This window comes from Triturus cristatus, chromosome 6 (genome assembly GCF_964204655.1).
Source record: "Triturus cristatus chromosome 6, aTriCri1.1, whole genome shotgun sequence".
Classification (NCBI taxonomy): Eukaryota; Metazoa; Chordata; class Amphibia; order Caudata; family Salamandridae; genus Triturus; species Triturus cristatus.
The window spans coordinates 531,779,880-531,802,133 of NC_140589.1; the positions used below are offsets into that span (position 1 = coordinate 531,779,880).

General features: G+C 42.7%; 1 protein-coding gene across 2 annotated transcripts in view; it reads left to right on the forward strand.

The window, feature by feature from the left end:
- The window catches only part of SENP6 (SUMO specific peptidase 6), a 755,486-nt gene that overhangs the window by 543,578 nt on the left and 189,654 nt on the right, over positions 1–22,254 (forward strand). For both annotated transcript variants that reach the window (XM_085610971.1, XM_085610972.1), the window contains one exon: positions 12,173–12,603. In XM_085610971.1, the coding sequence (XP_085467097.1) occupies positions 12,173–12,603 (431 nt within the window). The remainder of the gene's footprint in view (positions 1–12,172; positions 12,604–22,254) is intronic.

A 22,254-nucleotide genomic window follows, 5' to 3' on the forward strand; every position in this document is an offset into this window, starting at 1 on the left:
ACACCCTCATTGCCCCTACAATCAGATTGTCATTTAGATATTTAAATTGAAGGTGATGTTAAACGCACCATTAAAGCAATATTTTGGGACATCTTGATTACTTCTTATGATATTCTTCTGGCGAAGGTCAATTGCCCACCACCTTTTGTCCTTAAATGTCCCCAGGGTGGGGATATCGTTCTCCCTTCTTATTTGCACCTAGTCCTGGATGAGGTCAAACATGCTTATACATTTGAATGGGCCTTAGCTTTGTCCCCTGTTATTTACCATAATCATACAGGTTGGGCTAAGGATTCCCTGTTACCAAGTTATTCCTATACAGTCTACACCTCAGGTACAGCCACAGTTTACTATTAAATGGGATGCTAAAGCACCTATCGAAGAGATTCTTTCCCAACTAGAGTACGAGGGAGTAATTGAACCCAGAGTCTCTCAAATGAACAATCCTCTGTTCTGAACCCTAATTAACTCCTATTGCATTGTCTTAGATGAAAGACATTTGAATTGTCCTACTCCCACATTATCAGTGCAGAATACTCATAGCACGACACGATTAATATCATACGTAAAAAATATAAGAAAACCTTAGACATATCCAATTTTTTTCCAGTCACAATTTGGCTCCAGAAATCCGCGAGTAGTCAGCATTTAGTGCCCTCGGTTTTCAGAGGTGTTACGCCCAACTTCCTATGGGCTTGAAGAACTTCCCGGGAGTCTTTCCAGCACACATTGTCGATTCTTCATGAGATCGACCCTGATGTGCTTTCCTACACTGATGATATCTATCTCACTGACGATTAATGAAACCCCCACTAAGCAAGAATGGATCTCATAATTTTACGATTTGCTCAACAGTGTCCTTTTCTTAGAGTATGAACTTACCAATGAAGGAAAAATCTTGTCCCTCATTTTCTGGAAAAGTGTGCTCAATTGAAGCCTCCAAGCACACTTAAACTGCAGTCTCTGCTGGGATTTTTTAATTTCGGCAGAACATACATACCTGATTGTGCACAACGTATTAAACCGCTTTATGCTTAAATATGACCTGATTTTTCCCCCTTTTCCTGGACGTCGAAGCACACTACAGCCCTCAGATCGTTACAATCTGATTTGCTTGAAACACACAATACCACTAACTTGGTCATCCGTGTTTTGCCGGATGGTATTGGATTTACATATGTAACCTTTAACGAAGATGAAACAGTACCCATAGCATGTAAGTCACACCTTTCTTCTTCTGCAGAAATGCTTTTTGCTTCCACTGAAAAAATTCTGACTGCTGTAGAGATGGCCATCCTTAAAGAATGACCACTTGTGCAAGGTAAATGTATAATTGTTGTTTCACCTGCGCCTGCCTTGAAGACCGCCACAAAAGCTAGCATCCCTAACGCAAAAGCCCTTTATTCCTGATGGATACAATGGGCTACATTTTTAGCAGATGTGAATGTACACTTTGTATTTGACCCTTCTTTGCAAACCCAAGAATTTTTGCAATATGAACACGTTTATCCGTGGACGACTTCTGTCCTGCCACTTGATCAATATAAAAACATCATTTACACTGATGGTCTCTCAACTTGTGTAGGAAGCTGGCTCTGTATATTCTATACCAAAAAGAGCTATAGTGTCCAGAGTCCAGTGAGTTCCCTAAGGTATAGCAGAGAATAAAGTAGATAATACCTGTAGGAAGCTGGCTCTATATATACTATATCAAAATTTGGTATAGTATGCACAGTCCAGTGGAATTTCAAAGCTAGGCAGAGGTAAAAGTAGATAGCACCTAACTCTATTTGTGGTAGTGTGGGCGAGCAGGAAGGCTTTATCAGAGGGTAGTGTTAAGCATTTGTTGTACACACTCAATTAGCAAATGATGTCGCACACTCAAAGACAGAACTCAGACCAATTATTTTTGTATACAAATATTAAGTTACTTTCTTTCTAGAACCAAGCAAAGCCTGGCACAGGTAAGTAAAAATATATGCTTTGCAAAATCTTATGAAATGTTTTACTAGTGAGTGCAGGTTCAAATGCAATTGATTGAAATACAGGTAAGTTATAGTTACTTTTCAGATTACTTTTTAAGTTACTTTTTCTACTGTGTGTGATATGCCTAGATATCACACTGGGGCATTTCCTAGAGAAAAGGTAAGTAAAATCAGTTTTGTACAGTTATAGTTTTTCAGGTTTTCATACAAATCCACTCCACACTTTTCAAGGGAAAACAGTCAATGTATTCCTATGGAGAGAAATTAAGTTATCGGTTAACAGGTAAGTACTCGGTCTTTGGGGTTGAGTTTCTGGGGTTAGAACAAAGGTTCCCACAGGGTCAAGGATGCATTCTCAAAGCACCCTCATCAGCACTGGGGCAGCCAGGTGCAGAGTGTTGAGGCCCAATGTTTTCCAATGGGGGATACGGGGCCTCCGTTTGGCAGCTGCTCACGAGCAGGCCACAGGTTGTGGGAGCAAAGCTCCTAGGGTTTAGCTCAGGGCAAAGGGAGATCCGTTTTAGCACCCAAAGTACACGCGCAGCGGCGGCTGGATGCAGGGTGTTTGTTTGGTGTCGGCTGCCCTGTTGATTTCAATGGGGATTCTCCGGTTTCAACAAAGACTGCAGGCGTGGGGACGAAGATCTTCCGACGGTGACCACCAGCTGGAGAGGTAAGTTGGGATGCCTGGGGATGCTGGGACACCATCGGTTGGGCCACCCAAGGCCGTGGGACTTCGGGTGCAGGGATGTCTTTAGGTGTCGGGTTTACTTACCAGCTGCGGTCGCAGTAGGGGGGTGGGGGGGGGGGGGATTCTCCAGAAAGAGGCTGTAGGCATCGCTGGGAGATTCGAGGCAGGTCAGAGATCACCAGATCTTAGGTCAGGGTCGCCGGGGATACCTCCTCGTGGTGTGCCACTCAAACTTGGGCCGTGGGCGTCAGGTGCAGACTCGCGGATTTGGCGTGAGCCAGAGTCTGTGGGTGAGTCTTTTCTGTGAAAGGCATGGCAGGTCCTCAGGGTTCTTGAGGTTTCTGGCTACAGGACACACCTGGATATCGCTTTTGCAGTTTCGAGATGGGGACAGTCTAGTAGGGCTGGGGCCAAGTCAGTGGGCGTCCTTCTCTTAGCATTGGCACGGCTTCTTCAGTCCTTCTTCTTTTCGTCTTAGTTGTTTCTAGTCTAAGAAGGCATGGTTCAGGGGTGCCCCTAAATACAAGATTTAGTGGAGTTACAGGTAAGTTAAGGTTGGGACCTATGGGTCCTTTCCTCGGGGTAGGTACACGCCCTATTATGCCACCCTCCAGTGGCAGTGGGGCATATGCCTCACTCTGGTTGGCTGGGTCCCCTCATCTGCAAGATGGCCGGGACTGAGAGTTGTGCTTCACCTCGCCTCCCCCACCTGAGCTGGGGTTGGCAAAGGTGGGAACACCTCCCTTCCTCACTTGTTTTTCCTGCAGACTCTCCTGCCCAAAGTGGTCAGAACCGGTGGGGGCCATTTGCTGGAAGCAGCAAAAGGCCTGGGGAAGCTCACAAAGGCAGCAAGCCTTTGAAGCTTCCCCTTTGTGGACCCTGCCCATCCTGGGGGAGGAGGCTTGGCTCCTCGTCCCAGGATGTGCATTGGATCAGACCCACAAGAGCAGCAGTCTAGAGTTAGGTTGTTTTTCAGGGGGCATCTCTAAGATGCCCCTTGAGTACATTTTTCAGTAAATCCCACACTGGCATCAATGTGGGATTAATGTGCTGAGAAGTTTGGTACCAAACTTCCCTGTTTTCAGTAAAGGCATTATGATGCTGTGGAGTTCGTAATGACAAACTCCCAGCACCATATTCTCTTAATGGCATTACTGCACTTACAATGTTTAAGAATTAGCTTAGACACTGTAGGGGTACAGTTCTCATGCCCATGTACCCTCGCCACTGGTATAGTGGACCCAGCTAGAGGGGTGGCTGACCTATGCCAGGGCAGTGGGTTGTATCCATGGTACACAGTGCCATGTTGACTCTTCACTTTGTTCTGCACCAGAACACGCAGCCTGCAAAATCAGTGTATGTGTGTAAAGGTACAGGGCCTCTAAGGGTGGCACAATAAGTGCTGCAGCCCTTAGAGGCCTTCCCTGGCACAGTGCCCGTGGTACCTGTGGTACCATTTATAAGGGACTGACCTGTGGCCAAAGAGTGCCAATTGGGTTTTGTTTTTAAGGCAGTTTAGGTAAAGAACATAGGCCCTGGGTACCTATTTGACAGGAACCTAGGGCACCCTCAAAGTACATCAGCAGTTTAGCAAAATGTGGGGGTAACCATGCAAAAAGAGGACACTTTCTTACAGGGAGCATTTGCTCCCTGGTCCCAGAAACAAAGCCTTTCCTGGGCGGATGTGTTCACACCTCCCCCAGGTCAGGACGAGCCATCGGTGGCAGGGGAGCTACAAGACCTTGCCGCCTTTGCAAAGCGATCCCCAGCCACCCCTGCTATCAGGAGCAGGCCCACTTCCTTTCTCACCTCCCTTTTCGGTGGGAAGACAGGTGGAAAAAAGTGGGCCAGCCCAGAAGGTGTGCCCGCCTCTGCCAACCCCACCCCTCAGGTGGGGGAGATGAGGTAAGGCCCACTCTTCAGTGCCCACCAACATGCAGATGGCAGGCACCCTCCAATCAGGGATAGGGATGGTGCCCACACCCCCACATGGGGTGAGCACCCTAAGGACGGTAGCCGATTGGCTACTACCTGGAGACCCCTAAATGTAGTATTTAGGGAGCAGTCGTGAATCCAGACTTCAAATTCGAATCAACAAGGAGGACCGGAGAGCCATGCTGCAGAAGAAGAGGATGACTACAACGGCTTTGGCCCCAGCCCTACCAGCTAGCCTCCTGCTTCTGAACCCCTGCAAGCTGAAACCTGTGTGTCATGCAGCCAGCAGCCTCCAAATACCCTGAGGACCTGCACTGCCTTCCCAAAGGATTCTGATCTCCTGTGGACACCATATTTGTCCATCAGCAACCCAAATCAGGGCTCCAGATCCAGCTGGAACCGCAAGTCTTCACCACTCTGCACTCGATGCCCAAGACCTGAGTCAGAGTGGCCCAACACCACAGCGAGATCCCCACCCCGTCGATCCTGACCTGGGATCCAGCGTTGGACGGTATCCTCTTTGACACCTGCAGCCTCATCCTGAAGGGTCCCCCCGACCGCGACCAGAACCGGTGAGCAGAATCTGACACGAAAAGGCACCCCATCTCCCAGAGTCTGTGAGGTGCCTGACCGACAGTCTCTAGCAACTCTTCAATTTCATTCTCCAGTCGTTGGTTCCCTTCTTCCAGTCTTCTTGCTCCAGCCTGCAGTCTTTTTGCTCGGCCGGCAACCTCCATAGGAAAGCATTGGGCTCCTGACTCCTCCTAAGCACCCTGAAACCGACCTCACCTGCGCCGCTTTATCCTTACCTTAATCCCATGAGCTTGCCTCAAGACCGAGTGGCCTGCCCGTGAGCGGCACCCAACTGAGGTGCCCCCTATCTCCCTTGGCTAACATTAGCATCCTGCACTCCGAACCCTGCCGCCCTAGTGCGGCTGGTGGTGCACCTTGAGTGTTAACCTGAACTTGGGAAACCTTGATTCTACCCTCCAAAATTCAGTTAGCAAAACTACTGAAGACTGAAATAATTGATGAGCCCTCACTGTTAACCAGGACGACTAAACAAGACGGCTGGAGAGGCTTTTTTTAAAATCTTGATTCGAATGACTTACGGATTCCACTTCAGTTAGAGGTGTTCAACATATGTTTTTACCTGCAATATACATTTATTAATGGTGGGTTGCATCACATTCAATCCTTTACCATATATTTAAAGAAAAGATGATCACTTTACTGGATTGTAATATTTTTGAAATTCAGATGAAGGAAATATCTTTGTTGTCTTGACGAAGGTGGTCACATATTGCACTATCCACTGAAAAGCATCGGCGCTCATATGGTGCTAAGTTTGAGGAACAGATGAGCACCTTAGAAAAGATGTTGTTTTTTATCATGTGTTTCTTTATGGATTCCTACGAACTCGCCAAATTAATGACAGATGTAATAGTCTTGTATGTCTTTTCTCTTGAATTTTCTTTTGTTGATTCAATATACTTGTTATGCATTTTTAAACAGAATTAGCACCCAGTATTTTTATATCATAGAATTGTAATCTATGTAAATTTGAATTGATATCTGACTCAATTATTAATCTTATTAAAAACTGATTGAGGTATATATATTTAATGATTCATGGAATATCTGACTGATTCAGGATTGGTGTTAAGTATTTGAGTTGCGTGGATGTCTCTATGTAGAGCTGATGTATGATAAGCGATTTCAAAGGGAATTATTTGTGAGTGGATTGTCCTTTTTTCTACACTAACATAACATATGTATTCGTAAAGCACACGTATCACCCAAAGGTGTCAAGGCGCTGAATAACAGATGTTTGTTACCCAACTCAATGGTACTCATTTTATCGACCTCAGAAGTATGAAAGGCTGAGTGGACCCACTGGGATTTGAACCTGTGACTATGAGGTCAAACACTGGCCCCGACAGTTGGACGCATTAGTCCACTAACCCACCAGACCTAGTATATACCTGGCCTCGCGCTGGCAGAGGAGACTTTGTCAGCTTTGCCTTGAGAGGAGCAAATGTCTCCAATAGTATAGTGCTGGAAGGTAGAGGTGGACCACATGCTGAAACAGCACGTATTTGAAGAACTGGCATTGCTGAAGCACGACAATGTATCTCAATCCGTTAGGGCCAAAGATTTAACCCAGTGACTGTTCCCCAGCATTTACCAACCCTGATAACTTTTCAGGGCAGCAACCTGAGGTAGCAAGCTCCTCACCCACAGTGGAGTCTCTTCCATAAGTTCCCCTCCCAACTGTGCATCTCTGGAAGGCCCTCCATATCTTCATAGCTGGGGCATACAACATAGTGGTTTCCCATCATATGAAAAGTGGAGGGGATAAGTGTCGCCCCTTACCCATCTCTCAATGCGGTATGCTGGATCATCTGCAGGTCTGTTTAAGCAATCATTGATAACCAGCAGATGTTTCACCCAGTAAGATGAAGTTATGTCTGTCATGGCTAGTCCAAAGTCTTAGGCCGATTTGCAGCACTTTGCCAAGGCTGCATGATGGGAACCCCTTCCCCAAATGAAGGCCATACGAGTTTTGAATAAGCCAGAAATCATAGTGCCTGGTATCTAGTGGGAGTAGTTTTGCAATGGGTAGACACATTTGGGAAGGATGATCATCTTAATGAGAGCTGCTCAGCCCATCACTGATATGGGGAGTGTGGCCAATCCCTATGTAGTCCTCCGCACTGTAGCCAGCAAAGGCATAATGTTAGCTCTGGCAGCCTCTGTTGTATCAGCTATATGCATCCAAAAGTAGCGGAACCCCTACTGTGATAACAGCGAATCCCACCCAGTTTATTCATAGACTTGTATCTCTTGACTGTTCAATCAGGAAAAGCAGTGTTCAATGCCAGTTAAGGGGGAAGACCAGTGTGGAAGTCGGTCAACCAGGATTTCCATCATCACCTGGCCGGATCTCTCCAGCAGGCCCACATACAAAATAAGGTTATCTGCAAATTTTGAAGAGACCTTATCGATAATCGTACTGGAACAATGAATACCCCTGATGCTATTGTCCAATCTTATTAAAAAATGCCAAGGTTCCTCTGCTACCGTGAACAACAGGAGTGACAGTGGACACCCCTGTCTCGTACCTCCCGGTAATGCAAAGCGGTATGATGGAGCTTCTCGCCCGCCTTCTGCACCGTTTATAAAAGCTTGAGATAAGAGAGAAGTACATGATCCCAGGTGTCTCAGCAATTTAGATAGATGATGCCAGGATATGCTATCAAAGGCTTTTTCCCATTCTATTTGAATTATACATAAAGGTTCCTGTAATTAAGGAACCAGCGCAAGAGCAAATATTATATCTTGTAAGGCAGCAGGGAATTAAGCCGCTTCGGTCTTTGTGTACCCACTCTAATATAAGAGTGAGTAGGCGCTTCACCACGATCCTGGCAAGTATTTTGACTTCACTGTTAAGGTAAATCAGCCTACAAGATGGGATATCGGAAGGCAAGAAGCACTAATTAAACTCCCTTATAATAAGGGAGGATTAGATTTACCGGATATGAAACTTTATTATCTTTCTGCTTTTGTAGACCGTCTACGGAGCCTTCTGCATCCTGAATTGGTGGAACACTGGCATTGGCTGATCCTTGGTGCAGATAGCAAACTATTTCTTTATCGTATTCATGACCCTAATTATTTTAAGCGTGTTAAGTTTTAAGACAATACGAGATCTGGCATATATATGGAAGAATTTTGAATCTAGACTTTCTCTTCCCGTAATACATAGTAGACTCCCTTTATGGGGTAACCCAATGTTTCCCGGTATTTATCACGATAGGATCGCTCTTCAGTGGGCTAAATATGGGATACAATCACTGGGCCAATTATTTGACTGCAATGGCCTAAAGTCGTTTGAGAATCTTTCTTTAATATGTAAGATTCCTAAAACCTTTTTTTTTTTAAGTATTTACAAATTAAAGACCATTTGGTTAGGAGTCTGGGAATAAGATTGATTAAGGAGGCTGCTATGTGGGAACTTATATATGGCCAGAACTTAAAGGCTAGTATCAGCAGAGCATATCAGATCCTCTGTGAAAACAGAGGGGATGGATGTGACAAATAAGCTTTTAAATGGAGCGAGAAACTGGGTGAGACTATAACAAGAGACAAGCTAACGCAAGCTTTTGATTATATCTCTCGCTCAGTTCATTCTACTAATCTTCAGCTTCAGCAATTTCGGACTTTATGCTGTCTTTATTATACACCGGAAAAGATTGCTCAATGGGCTTCAACTGGAGACTTAAATTCTATATCCCAGCAAAGATCGCGCCAGAATTGCCCTAAATGCGGCCAATATGCAGCGAATATTATTCATATGTTTGTGCTATGCCCCATGCTGAAGGAGTTTTGGGATAACATTTGATCGATAATGTCAGAAAGATTTATTACTGATATAAGTTTGTCAACAACTGAACGGATCCTAGGGTATAAGGAAGCATGTGCACAAAAGTATTCTTCCTTACTGTCTATAGTGATTGTTACTGCGCGCTTAGTAATTGCTAGGGCATGGATCTCGACTAAACCTCCTACAGAGATGGAATGGTGGTCTGTTCTTCAAGAAATTGGAGAGAGAGAGAAAGCTTTGGGTTTAAGTATATTTCTGATATACATTTGTAGGAAGCTGACTCTGTATATACTATACCAAAGTGAGGTATAATGTGCACAGAGTCCAGTGGAGCCCCAAAGGTAGGCAGAGGTAAAGTTCGATAGTACCTCACTCTCTATTTGTGGCAGTGTGGTCTAGCAATAAGGCAGTATCAGAGGACAATGTTAAGCATTTGTACACACTCAGTCAGCAAATGAATTCACACACTCAAAGACTGAACAGACCAATTTTGTTTTATAAAAATATTATTTTAGTTATTTTATTTTCTGGAACCAAGCAAGCCTGGCACAGGTAAGCAATAAGAACTTTACAGTAGTAATGCAATTGAAATACAGTTTGAACAATAATTGTATATGCACTTTGGTTTGATTTACAGGATGGATGCAGAGAAATGCAATACTTATTAAATGCAGTACATAGACTTGAATAGGCTTTGTAGTAAAATAGCAGGTAAGTAACATTTGAGATTACTAGGCTTACACAGAGTAGTATACCTAGATACTACTCTGGGACATTCCTAATAACGTAAGTAAAGTCGTTTTTGTTAGATTATGGAATTATAAAGAATTTCTTTAGTTTCTCCAACTCCACACTTAAAACTTTTAACAGGAAAAAGTCAATGTTAACCTATGGAGGAAAATAGTGTTATCGGTTTTGAGGTAAGTATTTTGTAGTGGGAGTTGAGGTTCAGGGGTTAGACTCAGGGGTCCCCCAGGGTCAAGGATGCACTCTTGTTACACCCTCAGCGGCACAAGGGCGTCCGGGGCCCAATGTTATCCAATGGGGGATGGGGGCCCTCCGGTTGGTGGCAGCTGACTAGCATGCCACTTGGTTGTGGGAGCAAAGCTCCAGGACTTAAGCTCAGGGCAAATGGGGAAACAAATTAGCACCAAAAGTGCACCCTCAGCAACACTAGAGTAGCCGGGTGCAGGGTGCTGTTTCGACTTTGGGCGTCCTGTTGTTTTCAGTGGAGAACCTCCGGTTTGCAGACACTGCAGGCGTGGGGACGAAGGTCTTCTGGATGCGACCACCACTTAGAGAGGTAAGTTGGCAAGTTAGGGGTTGGTTAAGCACCGTCAGTTTGGGCACACAAGGCCATGGGGTGTCAGGTGCAGGGGTGCCTTTTGGGGTCAGATCTTCTTACCAGCTCCTGATCGTGGTTAGGGGGGCCTTCTGAATTTAGACTGCAGGTGTCGGCTTGAGGCAGGTCAGGGGTCACTGGATTTCAGGTCAGGGTCACGGTGTTTGCCCACTCGAGCTCAGGCCGTGGACACAGGAGCAGGTTTGAGGGGGGAGACAGGCCGGTAGGGCTGGGGCCAAGTCAGGGTGCGTCTTCCTCTTGTTAGCTGCTGCACGGCTGTTAGGTTCTTCTCATTCTTTTTGTAGTTTCTTCTTGTCTGAGGAAGCAAGGTTCAGGGGTGCCCCTAAATACTAGATTTAGGGGCGTTACAGGTAGGTGAAAGGCGAGGACCAATGGGTCGCTTCCCTGGGGTGGGGACACCCCCTATTATCAAGAGCCTGTCCCTGGTTGGCTGAGTTCCCCCATCTTCAAGATGGCATGGACTGAGAGTTGTGCTTCACCTCGACTCTCCCACCCGAGGGGTGGAGTTGGCAGAGGTGGGAACACCTCTCTTCCTCACTTGTTTTTCCCGCCGGTTCTCCCGCCCCAAGTGGTGGTCAGAACCAGTGGGAACCAGATGCTGACTACAGCAAGTAGCCTGGGGAAGCTCACAAAGGCAGCAAGCCTTTGCAGCTTCCCCTTTGTGAACCCTGCCCATCCTGGGGGAGGAGGCTTGGCACCTTGTCCCAGGATGTGCATTGTTTCAGGCCCCAGAGAGCAGCAGGCTCTCGGCCCAGGGGTCCAGAAATATGTCTGGTGGTGGCCGCTGGTCTATGGTGTGGACGAAATAGGAACGTATCCTTAACCGGTTGATAAAACTGGACTGCCTCACTCTTGACTTAGACATCCATATTCTCTAGCTGAGGTACATTAAAAATCTTTGCATGAAACTGGATAGATCCAACTTATTTAATGAACCTGAGTCCTTGAACAGTATTAGTAAGGGTGAGTTAAAACATGGGGTCTACAGCTATATGAAGACAAAGGACACCATAAAGAGTGTCAAGAAATTAGTGCCTCAATGTGCGTTGAATGGGTTACTGAAGGTTTTCAACCCTATTTGGAGCACATTTTAAATCCTCAACATGGGTTTGTTCTCACTGGTCCACTGTTTGCTGACCTTCCCGACACAGCATGACTGGTCAAAAAAGTTGGCTAGCTGCCCTTGTGATGGCACCTTCAAACAACGCACATTGCATTTTGTGTTTTGCAGGATTTGTTACTCCCAGATCAACTTTCAGTGAGCCTCTTTTTGTTTAAACATACATTTAGGCGGTGTAGTCTTTTTGCAACAGTTATAGACCGTTGACATTTTTTGTGTTCCACTTTACACTTATATTTGGCGTGCAAAACGCTGGGAGATCTTAAACATTTTTTTAATGAGCTACTTGATGTCCTCATGGTTAGCTGGTGAGTGGTGGGTTTGCCAGGGTAGCGATAATATCTTTGCGACTCATTTTATAGCTTATATCGGTCTTAAGATTGATTCTTTTTAGAATTTTGCATATGTGTTTTAGGAGATATTTCATGCTTAATGAATTAATTGTATAATTAGGCATCTTACCTTTAAGGTTTTATACCTATGCCCAAATAAAGTTCAGAATGAATTGACATGAGAAACTGTGTGGTAGTAACACAAAATTTAAATAAAATAACATATTCGAATGAGATAGTTATGTTGGGCTTGCAACAAAAATCTATGCAAATATGTTTCCAGTTGCACAACGTGTTCAAGTAAATGATACCTTTGAAGTGAGAAGACAAAGCCTTAAATGTATTTATTTTCTTTGCAGCGCCCATTGGTTTCTTGCTGTAATATGCTTTCCTGGATTAAATGAGCCACAATATGAACCAAATCCTCACTACCAAGGGGCTCCTGATAACCAGGATCAAGGCTGCACTGCAGAAGAAGACTCTGACATTGTATCGCAGAATGATTCAGAATTTCCTTTAAAAACCCCTCTTAGCAAACCACCTTCGAAGAAAACTCCCAATAAAAAGCAAAGTACTGTTTCACATGATGGGAGCACGTGTGCTGAGAACAGTGATACTATGAGCACCGGACGAGGTCCTTGTCGTGGAAAACGGGGTTTGAAGAATGGGGATGAAGTGAATTTGGGTGTCCAAACTGCTGAGAAAAGGCAGACTCCAAATAAGTCTGATTTTAGGACTAAAGTTGAAACTGACATTCAAAGTGGAACTACAACTCCTGTGAAAACCAATGGTATGTATATATGGCCCTCTGGGGTTTCCAGTTTATGGCACTCTGTAGCACAGAACACTTAGTCAGGAAGATCTGTCATCAGTCACTGATATCCTCTTGGTATATGTGAATTCTCACACAGGCTATTGATTTCCTTGAATTTAGTAAATCACATGTCTGGCACTACATTAAGAATGACTGTAAATCTGGAAAAGTTGATGGTATTTCATTCTTTATAACTTTTAGATACTACACCAGGACTGAAAGTTAGTAGGACAGGTAACCTAAAACAATAGCAATATGGCCCGTAAACGTAGCAATAATTAAAAGTCTTGCAGAAATATGGAATTGGCGAAGCGGCACCAGTGTTGGGAGCAGAGTTATATTTTGTTGATGCTTCTTTTTCACATGTAGTTGAACATTTCATATGCCCTGTATACCTTGCATTAGTGATTTGAGCAGTTCAATTTTGTTTTCTAAATACAATGGCACAAATAATTCAATCTTGCCTCGGACAGAGTATTGTACAGTTTTAAAAACCTCTAAAATACAGGTTCACCTGCATCGCTTCACCTGCTCTCACTCAGTCATTTGGTTTCCCCTATATGTCATTGTCTACCAGACACCAATATGGATTGTCGCAACCATAATTAATTCAGAATTTATTCTGTAGTAAAACAAAGCCTTTCTACCAGCAACATTCATCAAAGTGAACAGTGCAGTAAAGATTCAGAATCTGAAACGTTATGTATGTGAATTTGACTTTTTCAAACAATGTTGCTGTTTTGGTAGGCTTGTGCAGTATCTAACTTTGATTAACTGTGGCCTTGGGCTGTGAGCTACAGACATGTCTGTGCACACAGTTTTTTTTGTTTATTATTAAAGATAAACATAGCGCAACATACCAGATTGCTTTGGAATATTTGATTACAGAAATTTGATCATTTTCAGTAATACCTTTGCCGAGATCAAAAGCCATACTTTTCGTCTCTTTGAAAGTCTATCATCCTTGTGTTTAGTGTCATTGCAGTGTAACTCTGTTCCAAAGGCCATCAGCTTATGTTGGAAACAAATGCCTCTAAAATACAGTAGCTTGATTTTAAGCTACATTTTTTTCTTTCCTTCACTGCTTTCACATAGCACAGTAATTTGGTCAGAAGATTGTCTGAGGTCCTTGTACACTTAGTGGATCATAAGCCAAATTTTGTTTGGTCATGTGCATACCTGTTATAGTTTTATTTGTTACTTATTACATTTAAAACTAGAGTTTACACTTAAAAGCCACAAAAGCATTTTTCATTAATGATTTTGAGGTCCATAATTGTATGCAAGCCTTGTGCCTAAATTTGTACTTTGATGGTCACTGTGTGATTAAAGAGTGCATTAGCAGAAATGTCTTCTGCAGAGAATCAAGATTTAAATGACATTGCCTGCCCAAGGAGTTGATGTGTGCCCCAAAGTTAATTTCACATCCTTAGCTCCAGAAATTCTTCTCCAGTAGGTGGCAGTCTGAAAGAATCTAGTGAGGTTAGGTAACACTTGAGTGGATGTGGTGAGAGAACCTTTTAAGCAATATTCTTTGAGGTTGTCTTCAGTTTTTTTTGCCATCTACCAAATAGAAATGATGTAGCCCAGATAAGCTCTACTTGTTATTCATATCTTGCAACTGAACAGATCCGCCTAGTGCTCTGTTTCAAGTTAATTCAGTATCTCAAGGAAGATGTTAAGGGCTGGGTGCTAGATACTCTTTTAGGGCTGGTTGCTGGCTTGCCTGAGCTATGGGTGACTCCTGGGATAAAATGCGTAGTTAGGAGATGATATTGAATTAAAAGGTTTCCTTTTCCGATCCCATTGCCATAGTCAAGGGAAAAATCATGTCGGTGAGCCATCTACTGTCTGGACTTGTTCGGGAAATACTTTTTCCAGCACAGGTATAGACAATTTCTAGGCCCAAGCTTGGTCCATAGACAGTCCGTATTCTCCACAGTGTGAGGGCTGAAACTTTCCTCAAATGAAAACTTAAGAGGAATAACTTGGAATCAGATTCTGTGGTAGTGATTCACTTGTTGTGTGGGATCTTGCTAATACCCATTAATTCCTCTCTCAGAGAAAACTGTCTGTGTCATTTTCTAAACACCCGGCCGGTCTAACGGCACAATATTGATCTAAGTGATCAGAGGCTTCACAATGCATGCACAAGTCTGCCCTTCTTCAGTTCTCCTTTTCCAACTAATACTAATGGCCCTCTAGTTGTAATAGTATGCATTGATGTTCAGTATAACACTCCAGACTGTTTAGGTAGGCTGATACAAGAGCTTTGACTGACTATGGACAACTTACTTTTCGTCTCTTTCCATCTTTCCAATAACGTATGCTCAATAAGGATGGCCTGACTCAATCAGTTGCTCAAAGGTATTTGGTCTATGGGACCGAAGAAGCTTGTTTTTAAAGGAGTCACTGAAGCCAGAGCAGCACCCGTTACGGAGTCAGCAAAATACCACACCTTGGGTTGATCATTAGAAAACTGGTCATGGCAAAAAGCGAAGTGAATTGTTAGACCTTTTATAAATTCCTATAATTTGTTTAGATCCCCAGAAAATGTAGAAGCAGTAGCAATGACGGAAGGCAAATCTTCAGTTCTGATATTTATGGTTTGCTTCAATAATGCATTCTCAGTTTACAGTTGGGCAAGTTATTTAGCTTACCATATCCACATTGTGCCCATAGTAGTCTTGTTCTGAACAACACAATGGCATTGCGAACTTGCAGTGACTGGACGAAGGAAACTCTTGGGGCTCATCTCTGGCTTGGCCGAGGTATGGGTGACTCCTTCCGGTAGCCATGGTCCCTTCACTTAATAGAATGATGTGTGAATAGTTGGCGAGTGCTGGAAACAAAAAACACATTTCTTGGAGGAAAAAGCCTGATGGCAAAAAGTAGAACCTCCAACATGAGGGGTCCAAGGAATGTGGAGAGAGGGATCAGAAAAAGCAACAGGGAGAAAGCTAGAAGAGTTCCTAACAGCATGGAACTGTTGACAAACTCAGATTGTATTGCAAAGCAGTTTCTGTCATGACATGGCCCCTTTTATATGATCCAGACAGGAACAAGATGTTGCTCCATTCCATGTTGAAATGGTCTACTCCATAGGAAACCTTGAGTTAATCCATCTTGGATTGGGACAGGAAGTGACCTTTTCTAACATCAGTATGTGATCCCTATGAAAGGATTCCAGAAACTTCCTGCTCCCTTTTGCTAAAAGGAGCTGATAAATTTGCAGCCTTTTTTCAGAGACTGAGTCATCATAGCTGTCTGACCAGAGGTGAGTAGCGGACATGGCTACCTGCCATTACACATGGAGCCTGACATCTCTCTGCCTCATTAGGAAGAGTAGGATTGCAGGTCAGTGGGGTTGTTACACTGGTAGTTATGGTGCACCAGAAGAGGCCTAACTCCCTAAATTTGGCCTCTTAGCATATTTTTAGATGGATCTGACTTTTTCATAGGAATTGCACACACTCTCAAATCATGGGCTCTTGATTTGCCAGACTGTCTTCTCAAGAAAGATCCAATACAAAAGTTTCAGAGCAGGGCACCCGCCTCAGAACCCTGCCAGTCAAGATCAAAGCACCCAAGGATATATCAGACTTGTACAGCCAATTTCCATGAGACTATTGATAGGCCTTTAGCCAAGTCCAATTTTTTTGCACATTTTGCTGGTTTGAGTCTGGTTCCTAGTTACATTCCAAAGGTGACAATGAGTCCGACATCCGGTGCTAGTGCAAATAGCATCTCACAAAATACCTGTGTAGTGGTGGTTCACTTAAAGTTCACCACAAGGAAGTGATGGTCTTCAAAATAAGTTGGTACCCAAGCTAATACAATAATTTGCTTTTGGAGTACTTGTATAATGTAAAAAATCTGTATGATTCCAGCACAGACTGAAGATAGGCCTCAGGATCCTACTTTGAGCAGAATTCCGATTTTCCCATGGGGACCATTGATTCCCAATGGTGTAAGATTACTTTAGTTCCTATCAGGTTAAGATATTCAAGCATGTGTAGCCCTATTTTGTCATGAGGATATGCTGGTTACAATCTGCTTGGGCCTGAAGAGTGAGGTCCTTGTTTATGGCATAATATACGAAACCTAACGCACAGAACTATATTTACCTAGAATGGTGTGAGGACCTAGACATCAGAGTTTCAAGCATTCAGGACAGGGAAGGTGACCTCTTCTGGTGTAACGCCAGCGTTAGACTCTTCTCTGGTGCTACTTTCTCTGGTGCTACTTTCTCTGGCTCGGACTCATCCGGACCCCTTCCTGGATGTGCCTCCTCTGTTGTTCTGTGAATTTTCCCTAGTGTTGGATTCTTCAGTCAGGTTGCAGCAAAATCGGGCAGCATCTCAGCATAGCATCGGCATCTTGTGGGTTAAGTGTGTCTATCTATCTAGAACTTACCTCTGTTATACCAATTCAAATGTATGATCCACCCCCAAATGTTTCAATTCCATGTTCACCCGCAATTTGATTGGGCCAAGCAGTGGGGTGAGGACATCACACCATACTAAGTGCAATAATTTTCTTTAGTTCTATTGTCTAGCTCCCCGCACCTTAATTTTAATACCCACAGGCTTTATTCCCACAAGCATTTCATATGCAGATCGATAAATTCGTACTACAAGTTTAATCTTCTTCCTCTCGTAGGGTCAAGCGTTATTTTTGCCATGTCCTTGCTGGGCTTAGGGTTTGGCAGCCAGTCAATGATCGCATTGGTCTCAGGACAAGCAGATGTTGCACATGCGTAGTTGCCACAAGGAAACAGACGCGGTCACCCTCAAAGGCCCAAATATGAACTATTAATAAAGTCAGAGAAGAACATGTTAGAATACAAAATTAAATTAATTCACTGTAATCCAATTACTTCTACTCTAACCCCATTTACTTAATATTTATTTTGCATTAATAGCTTAGTAAAACTTGCATAGGTTAGTTTCAGCACAGCATGTGCGTTAGTTCGAAGGTTTTCGGGCAGCCATGTTAAAAGCTATTGCGCAGCTGCAAAGATTTCCCGCCAAGCGACAGAAGACGTCATACCACATAGATGTCGTAAACGCATGCGCAGAAGATTTCCCGCGTTTTTGGTGGCCATTTTAGGACACTTGGGTTACTTACTAAAGCACATAGAAAAGCTTCCCCTAGATACAATATGTAAAATGTGGTGCAAAATTAGTGTTCACAGACAGGTTGGTTACAATATTATAAGTTATTCGAGAGGATTGCATACAAGCAAGTTTCTTTTTATACAAAACCTTGCTCCATCAATCCCCTCTCTGATGACATTTTATGACATCACTAGTTTCTATTAAATCAGATGCCAACTTTATCATCCTATCATTTCGATTTCTTCAAATCTTTTATTCCCTCCTTTATCCTTCTTAAATTGTGATCCTTTCATTCTTTTGTAGATATTTCCCTTCAATTCTTCCAGTCGTATTTCTTCTCATTTTCTTTTCCTACCCTTCTCATTTACTTCGTACCTCTTTCTTTTCCCACTGCATTTGCGGCAACACATTATCATCAAAACTAATAGTTATGCCCATGATTAGCAATAATATTTGACCTAAGATACTCTTACCTATATTAGAAAACCAACTACTAATAGTGGAAAAACTATTGGTTCTGTTCATCCATACACTGTCAACCTCCAGTGGTTTCAGTTCCTCTTCCAAATGTGTAATATTTTTAATATATCTTCCAATCTCTACACTTTTGTCTGGTATATACGTGCAACAATGTTGCGCTTTCAATATTTTACAGACTCCGCCCTCTTTTGCTAATAAGATATTAAGGGCAAGTCAATTTTGCAAAACCATAGATCTAACAGCAACTAATTCTGTATTGATCAGTAAAAATCCTCCAGCAGTGTCAGTAGATAACCAATCAACTACTGTTGACAATTGAAAGATTTTTCGAGAATTCAGCAGAACCCCCACTGAAGGTATCAATGCACCAAATATATCACCTACTATTTCAGAAAAAAACTAGCTCTTTTATATCTTGTTAGTCCATTACTGTCATTATTGCTTCCAGTGATTCTCTTAACATGATAGACTTTAGGGAATACTATTCCGAAATAGCAACTCCCATACCATCGATCAGGCAACCTAAAATAAGCTTTGTTTCCACAAATATAATAAATTCCAGGAAATACTGGATCAGTTCCTCCTTTTAGTCCCCAACCCCCAATTACTAAGAAGTTACATTCACTGGAACCAATAAATACATAATTCTATTCTGTTTTAAGCCTGTGGAGACAGATTTTCCCTTTCTTTTCAAAATCCAGACATAGCAGCATGAGTCTTGCCGGTTACTAAAAGGTCCTCCCGTTCAGTCCATTTAGGTATCTGAGGTTTCGGTTCAGAGGCCCTTATTTGTAAATCCTGTCTTCTTTGTTATACTAAGTTAAAAAATATATTTTCTTCTTCATGCAATTTACACTTTGTTACGTTTATGTGCATCAGCTATATCTATTGTCTTCATTGTTAGGAAATATTCACCCATGAATTGTGAGTCTGTAGTACTAAGGACAGGGTTCATGCTCTTTCGCATAGGGACTTCTGAAAATATTACATCTACATTTGAATAATAATATTGCAATTTTCCAGTTCTATAAAATAAAGTAGCTAATACACTACATGAAATACCATATGTCAAGGGTAAACAATAAGTTAACCCTTCAGCTACTGAGCTTGGCAATTTCATGCAAACATAACAATCACTAACTTCCATAGTTTCTACATAATGTACTAAAAGATTTGCAAACACATTTAAATCAGTTTCGTTTTTATCTATAGTGTGGTGTAAATCTAGCTCATCTGGTGTTTCTAAGTCTACGCTATCTCCTTTAATGTTTGCAACTTCTGTATGTGTGTTAGTACTATTCTGTTTGTCAGTAACCATCAGAGAGGGAATAGCTATTGCTAATATCACTCATATTATGAGGACTAATATTAAACTACATAAACAGATCCTACAACACTTCTTTATACAGCTTTGTTTTGGTTTTCCAGTAACTTTATCATCAGACATTTTGGACAAGAAGATTGTCTCTTCTTTAATTCAGAACCTGATATAACACCTTAAGCGTCTTCTCTCTTTCAACTCTGTCTCACTTCTTCCTCAATTCTTGCAACATTCAGTTCATCACTTTCTTCATTTAAGTCGAGATTTTCAAAGTCTTCAAGAATAACATATGTCCACTCAGGACCCTTGAACTTGTTATTCAATGTCTTCAACCCTTGACTCCTTTGCTTTGGTGTTACTTTGGAAGTTCCAGATTGACCAGTAACTTCATTTACTTGATAAGGTTCTTCACTAATTGTTTTAAGATGATAGCTGATAATTCTCGGCCAGTTATCACCTTTTTGACTTTTCTTAAATTTCACTGCACTGCTAGGTTGTTCAAGATTCCTTTTATTTTCTTTAGATTTTGGCACAACTTGATCAGTTTCGTCTTCAGATTTCCTCTCTATCTGACCTTGTCCAGGGCTTATTGTTCTGGCCTGTTCTGCCTGGATGGGTTCATCTACCTCAATCTGACCCTGTTAAAGATTGGCGATGTCTGGTTTTTCTTCTGTATCCTGAACTTGCGTTTCTATGCCTATCTGGTCCTGTTCAGGTCTTTTTACCTCTTTACCTTCTTCTGCCTGAACATTTTCTCTAAAACCTAGCTGTCCCTCCTCAGACTCAGCAATGGAGCTTTGGTTTTCTTCTGTCTGAGTATATTGTTCTTTCCTTAACTGTTTCTGCTCAGGCTCCCTAACAATCGTTTCCCTACTTTCCTGAGCGAGTTCTTCTTTACCTGTCTGGTCCTCACTCTTTTCCTGTCTAACTGTGTTGGACTCTTTGTTCTTATAAGTACTTTAGGTATGTCCAACACTGAGATCCAGTCGTCCTGATAAGTGCTCAGTTGTTCTTGGGCAGCTACCTCAGGATCTTCTATAGGAAGTTATTCAGCTGCACAACCTTCAGCTCTATCAATTTCTTGTTTCAATTGAAACTCTTCTTCAGGAGATGGTACCCTTTTGGTATGACTTGCATGGATCCAATTAGGCAATCCTGCACACTATACAGCTGTTGAAGTAGTCAATATAACTTGATGCGGTTTGTCCCACCTTGGTGCTAGGCACGATTCTCAAGTGTGATTCTTCACAACTACCCAGTCACCAGGATTCAGATCATGCGATTGGCTCAGCTGTCTGTTGAAAGCGTCTTCCCCAACCTGATGAGAGATAGAACGCACTCTGTCAGCCAACTCTTTGCAATTCTCCAAAACCAAGTCATCAGTTCTATTCAACAGCTTGTGTCCTGGTACACATGCTTGTCTCATGGCTCTTCCCATGAGTATTTCATGGGAACTCAAGCCAGGATTTTTGTCTGGAATACTTATGAGTCCCAGCCAGTACCAGAGGTAAAGCATCAGGCCATTCCAGTGGGGTGGATGCACACACCTTTCCGAGTCTTGACTTGATTGTGCCATTTAATTGTTCTACGACCCCAGAAGCCTCTGGATGGTAAGCACAGTGCAATTTTTGTTCGACTTTGAATGCTTCACAAATTAATCGAATTATTTTATTTTAAAATGAGACCCTCTATCTGATTCAATCGTTAGTGGAAAACCAATTCTAGGGATGAGTTCTCTTAATAAAAGTTTGGCCACTGTCAAGCTGTCATTTCTTCAGCTCTGGTATGCTTCCACCCACTTTGGAAATAAACTATGACAAGTACATATTTCAGCCCTCGACAAGCAGGCACTTGAATGAAATCTAATTGAAGTCATTACAAAAGGACCCTCTGCCTTTCCAATCTTTCCCATACAGACCACAGTTTTTCTGCCAGGATTCATTTGTTGACATATTAAACATCTTTGACAAAGGCTCTCTACTACATTCCTGAACTTCGTGTTAAACCAGTCTTGTCTGAAAAGTCGAACCATTGTATCTCTGCCCACATGTGTCTCCGTGGTACATTTTAGCCATTGGTGCAAGCATACTGTCTCGCATAACGTCTGCCATTATAACAAACCCACACACCATCTTCTGCCCTTCTCTGACATCCTATTTTCACCCACTCTTCCTTTTCTTTCATGTCTACTGCATCCTGCAGATCTTTCACTTCCTCACAGGTTCCCACTCCTGCAAGTAGCATAGGTTGGCAGCTGATTCCACAAGTTTCAATTTACTTGTTTAGGGCAATTTTATGCCTCGCACAGTGTTGGGCAACCTGGTCAGCATATTGGTTACCGGCTGTCACATAGTCATCTCCTGATTGGTGAGCAGCACACTTAACCACGGCCACCTCTTTTGGTAATTGAATTGCCTCAATTCTTTCATGAAAATCTATTTTTAATAGGAGTTCCTGAAGAAGTCAGGAAATCCCTTTGCATCCACAATTGGCAAAAATCATGCACAACCCCATAACCATATTGATTGTCAGTGAATATGGTTACTCTCCAATTTTTCCCAATTTTGCATGCTTTCATTAAAGCGAATAATTTAGCTACTTGTGCAGATCTGACCTCTGGTAAATAGGATGCTTCAACTACTCCAGTTAATGTACATACAGCGTAAGCAGCACTCAATTCTCCCTCCTCGTGTCGCATGCACGAGC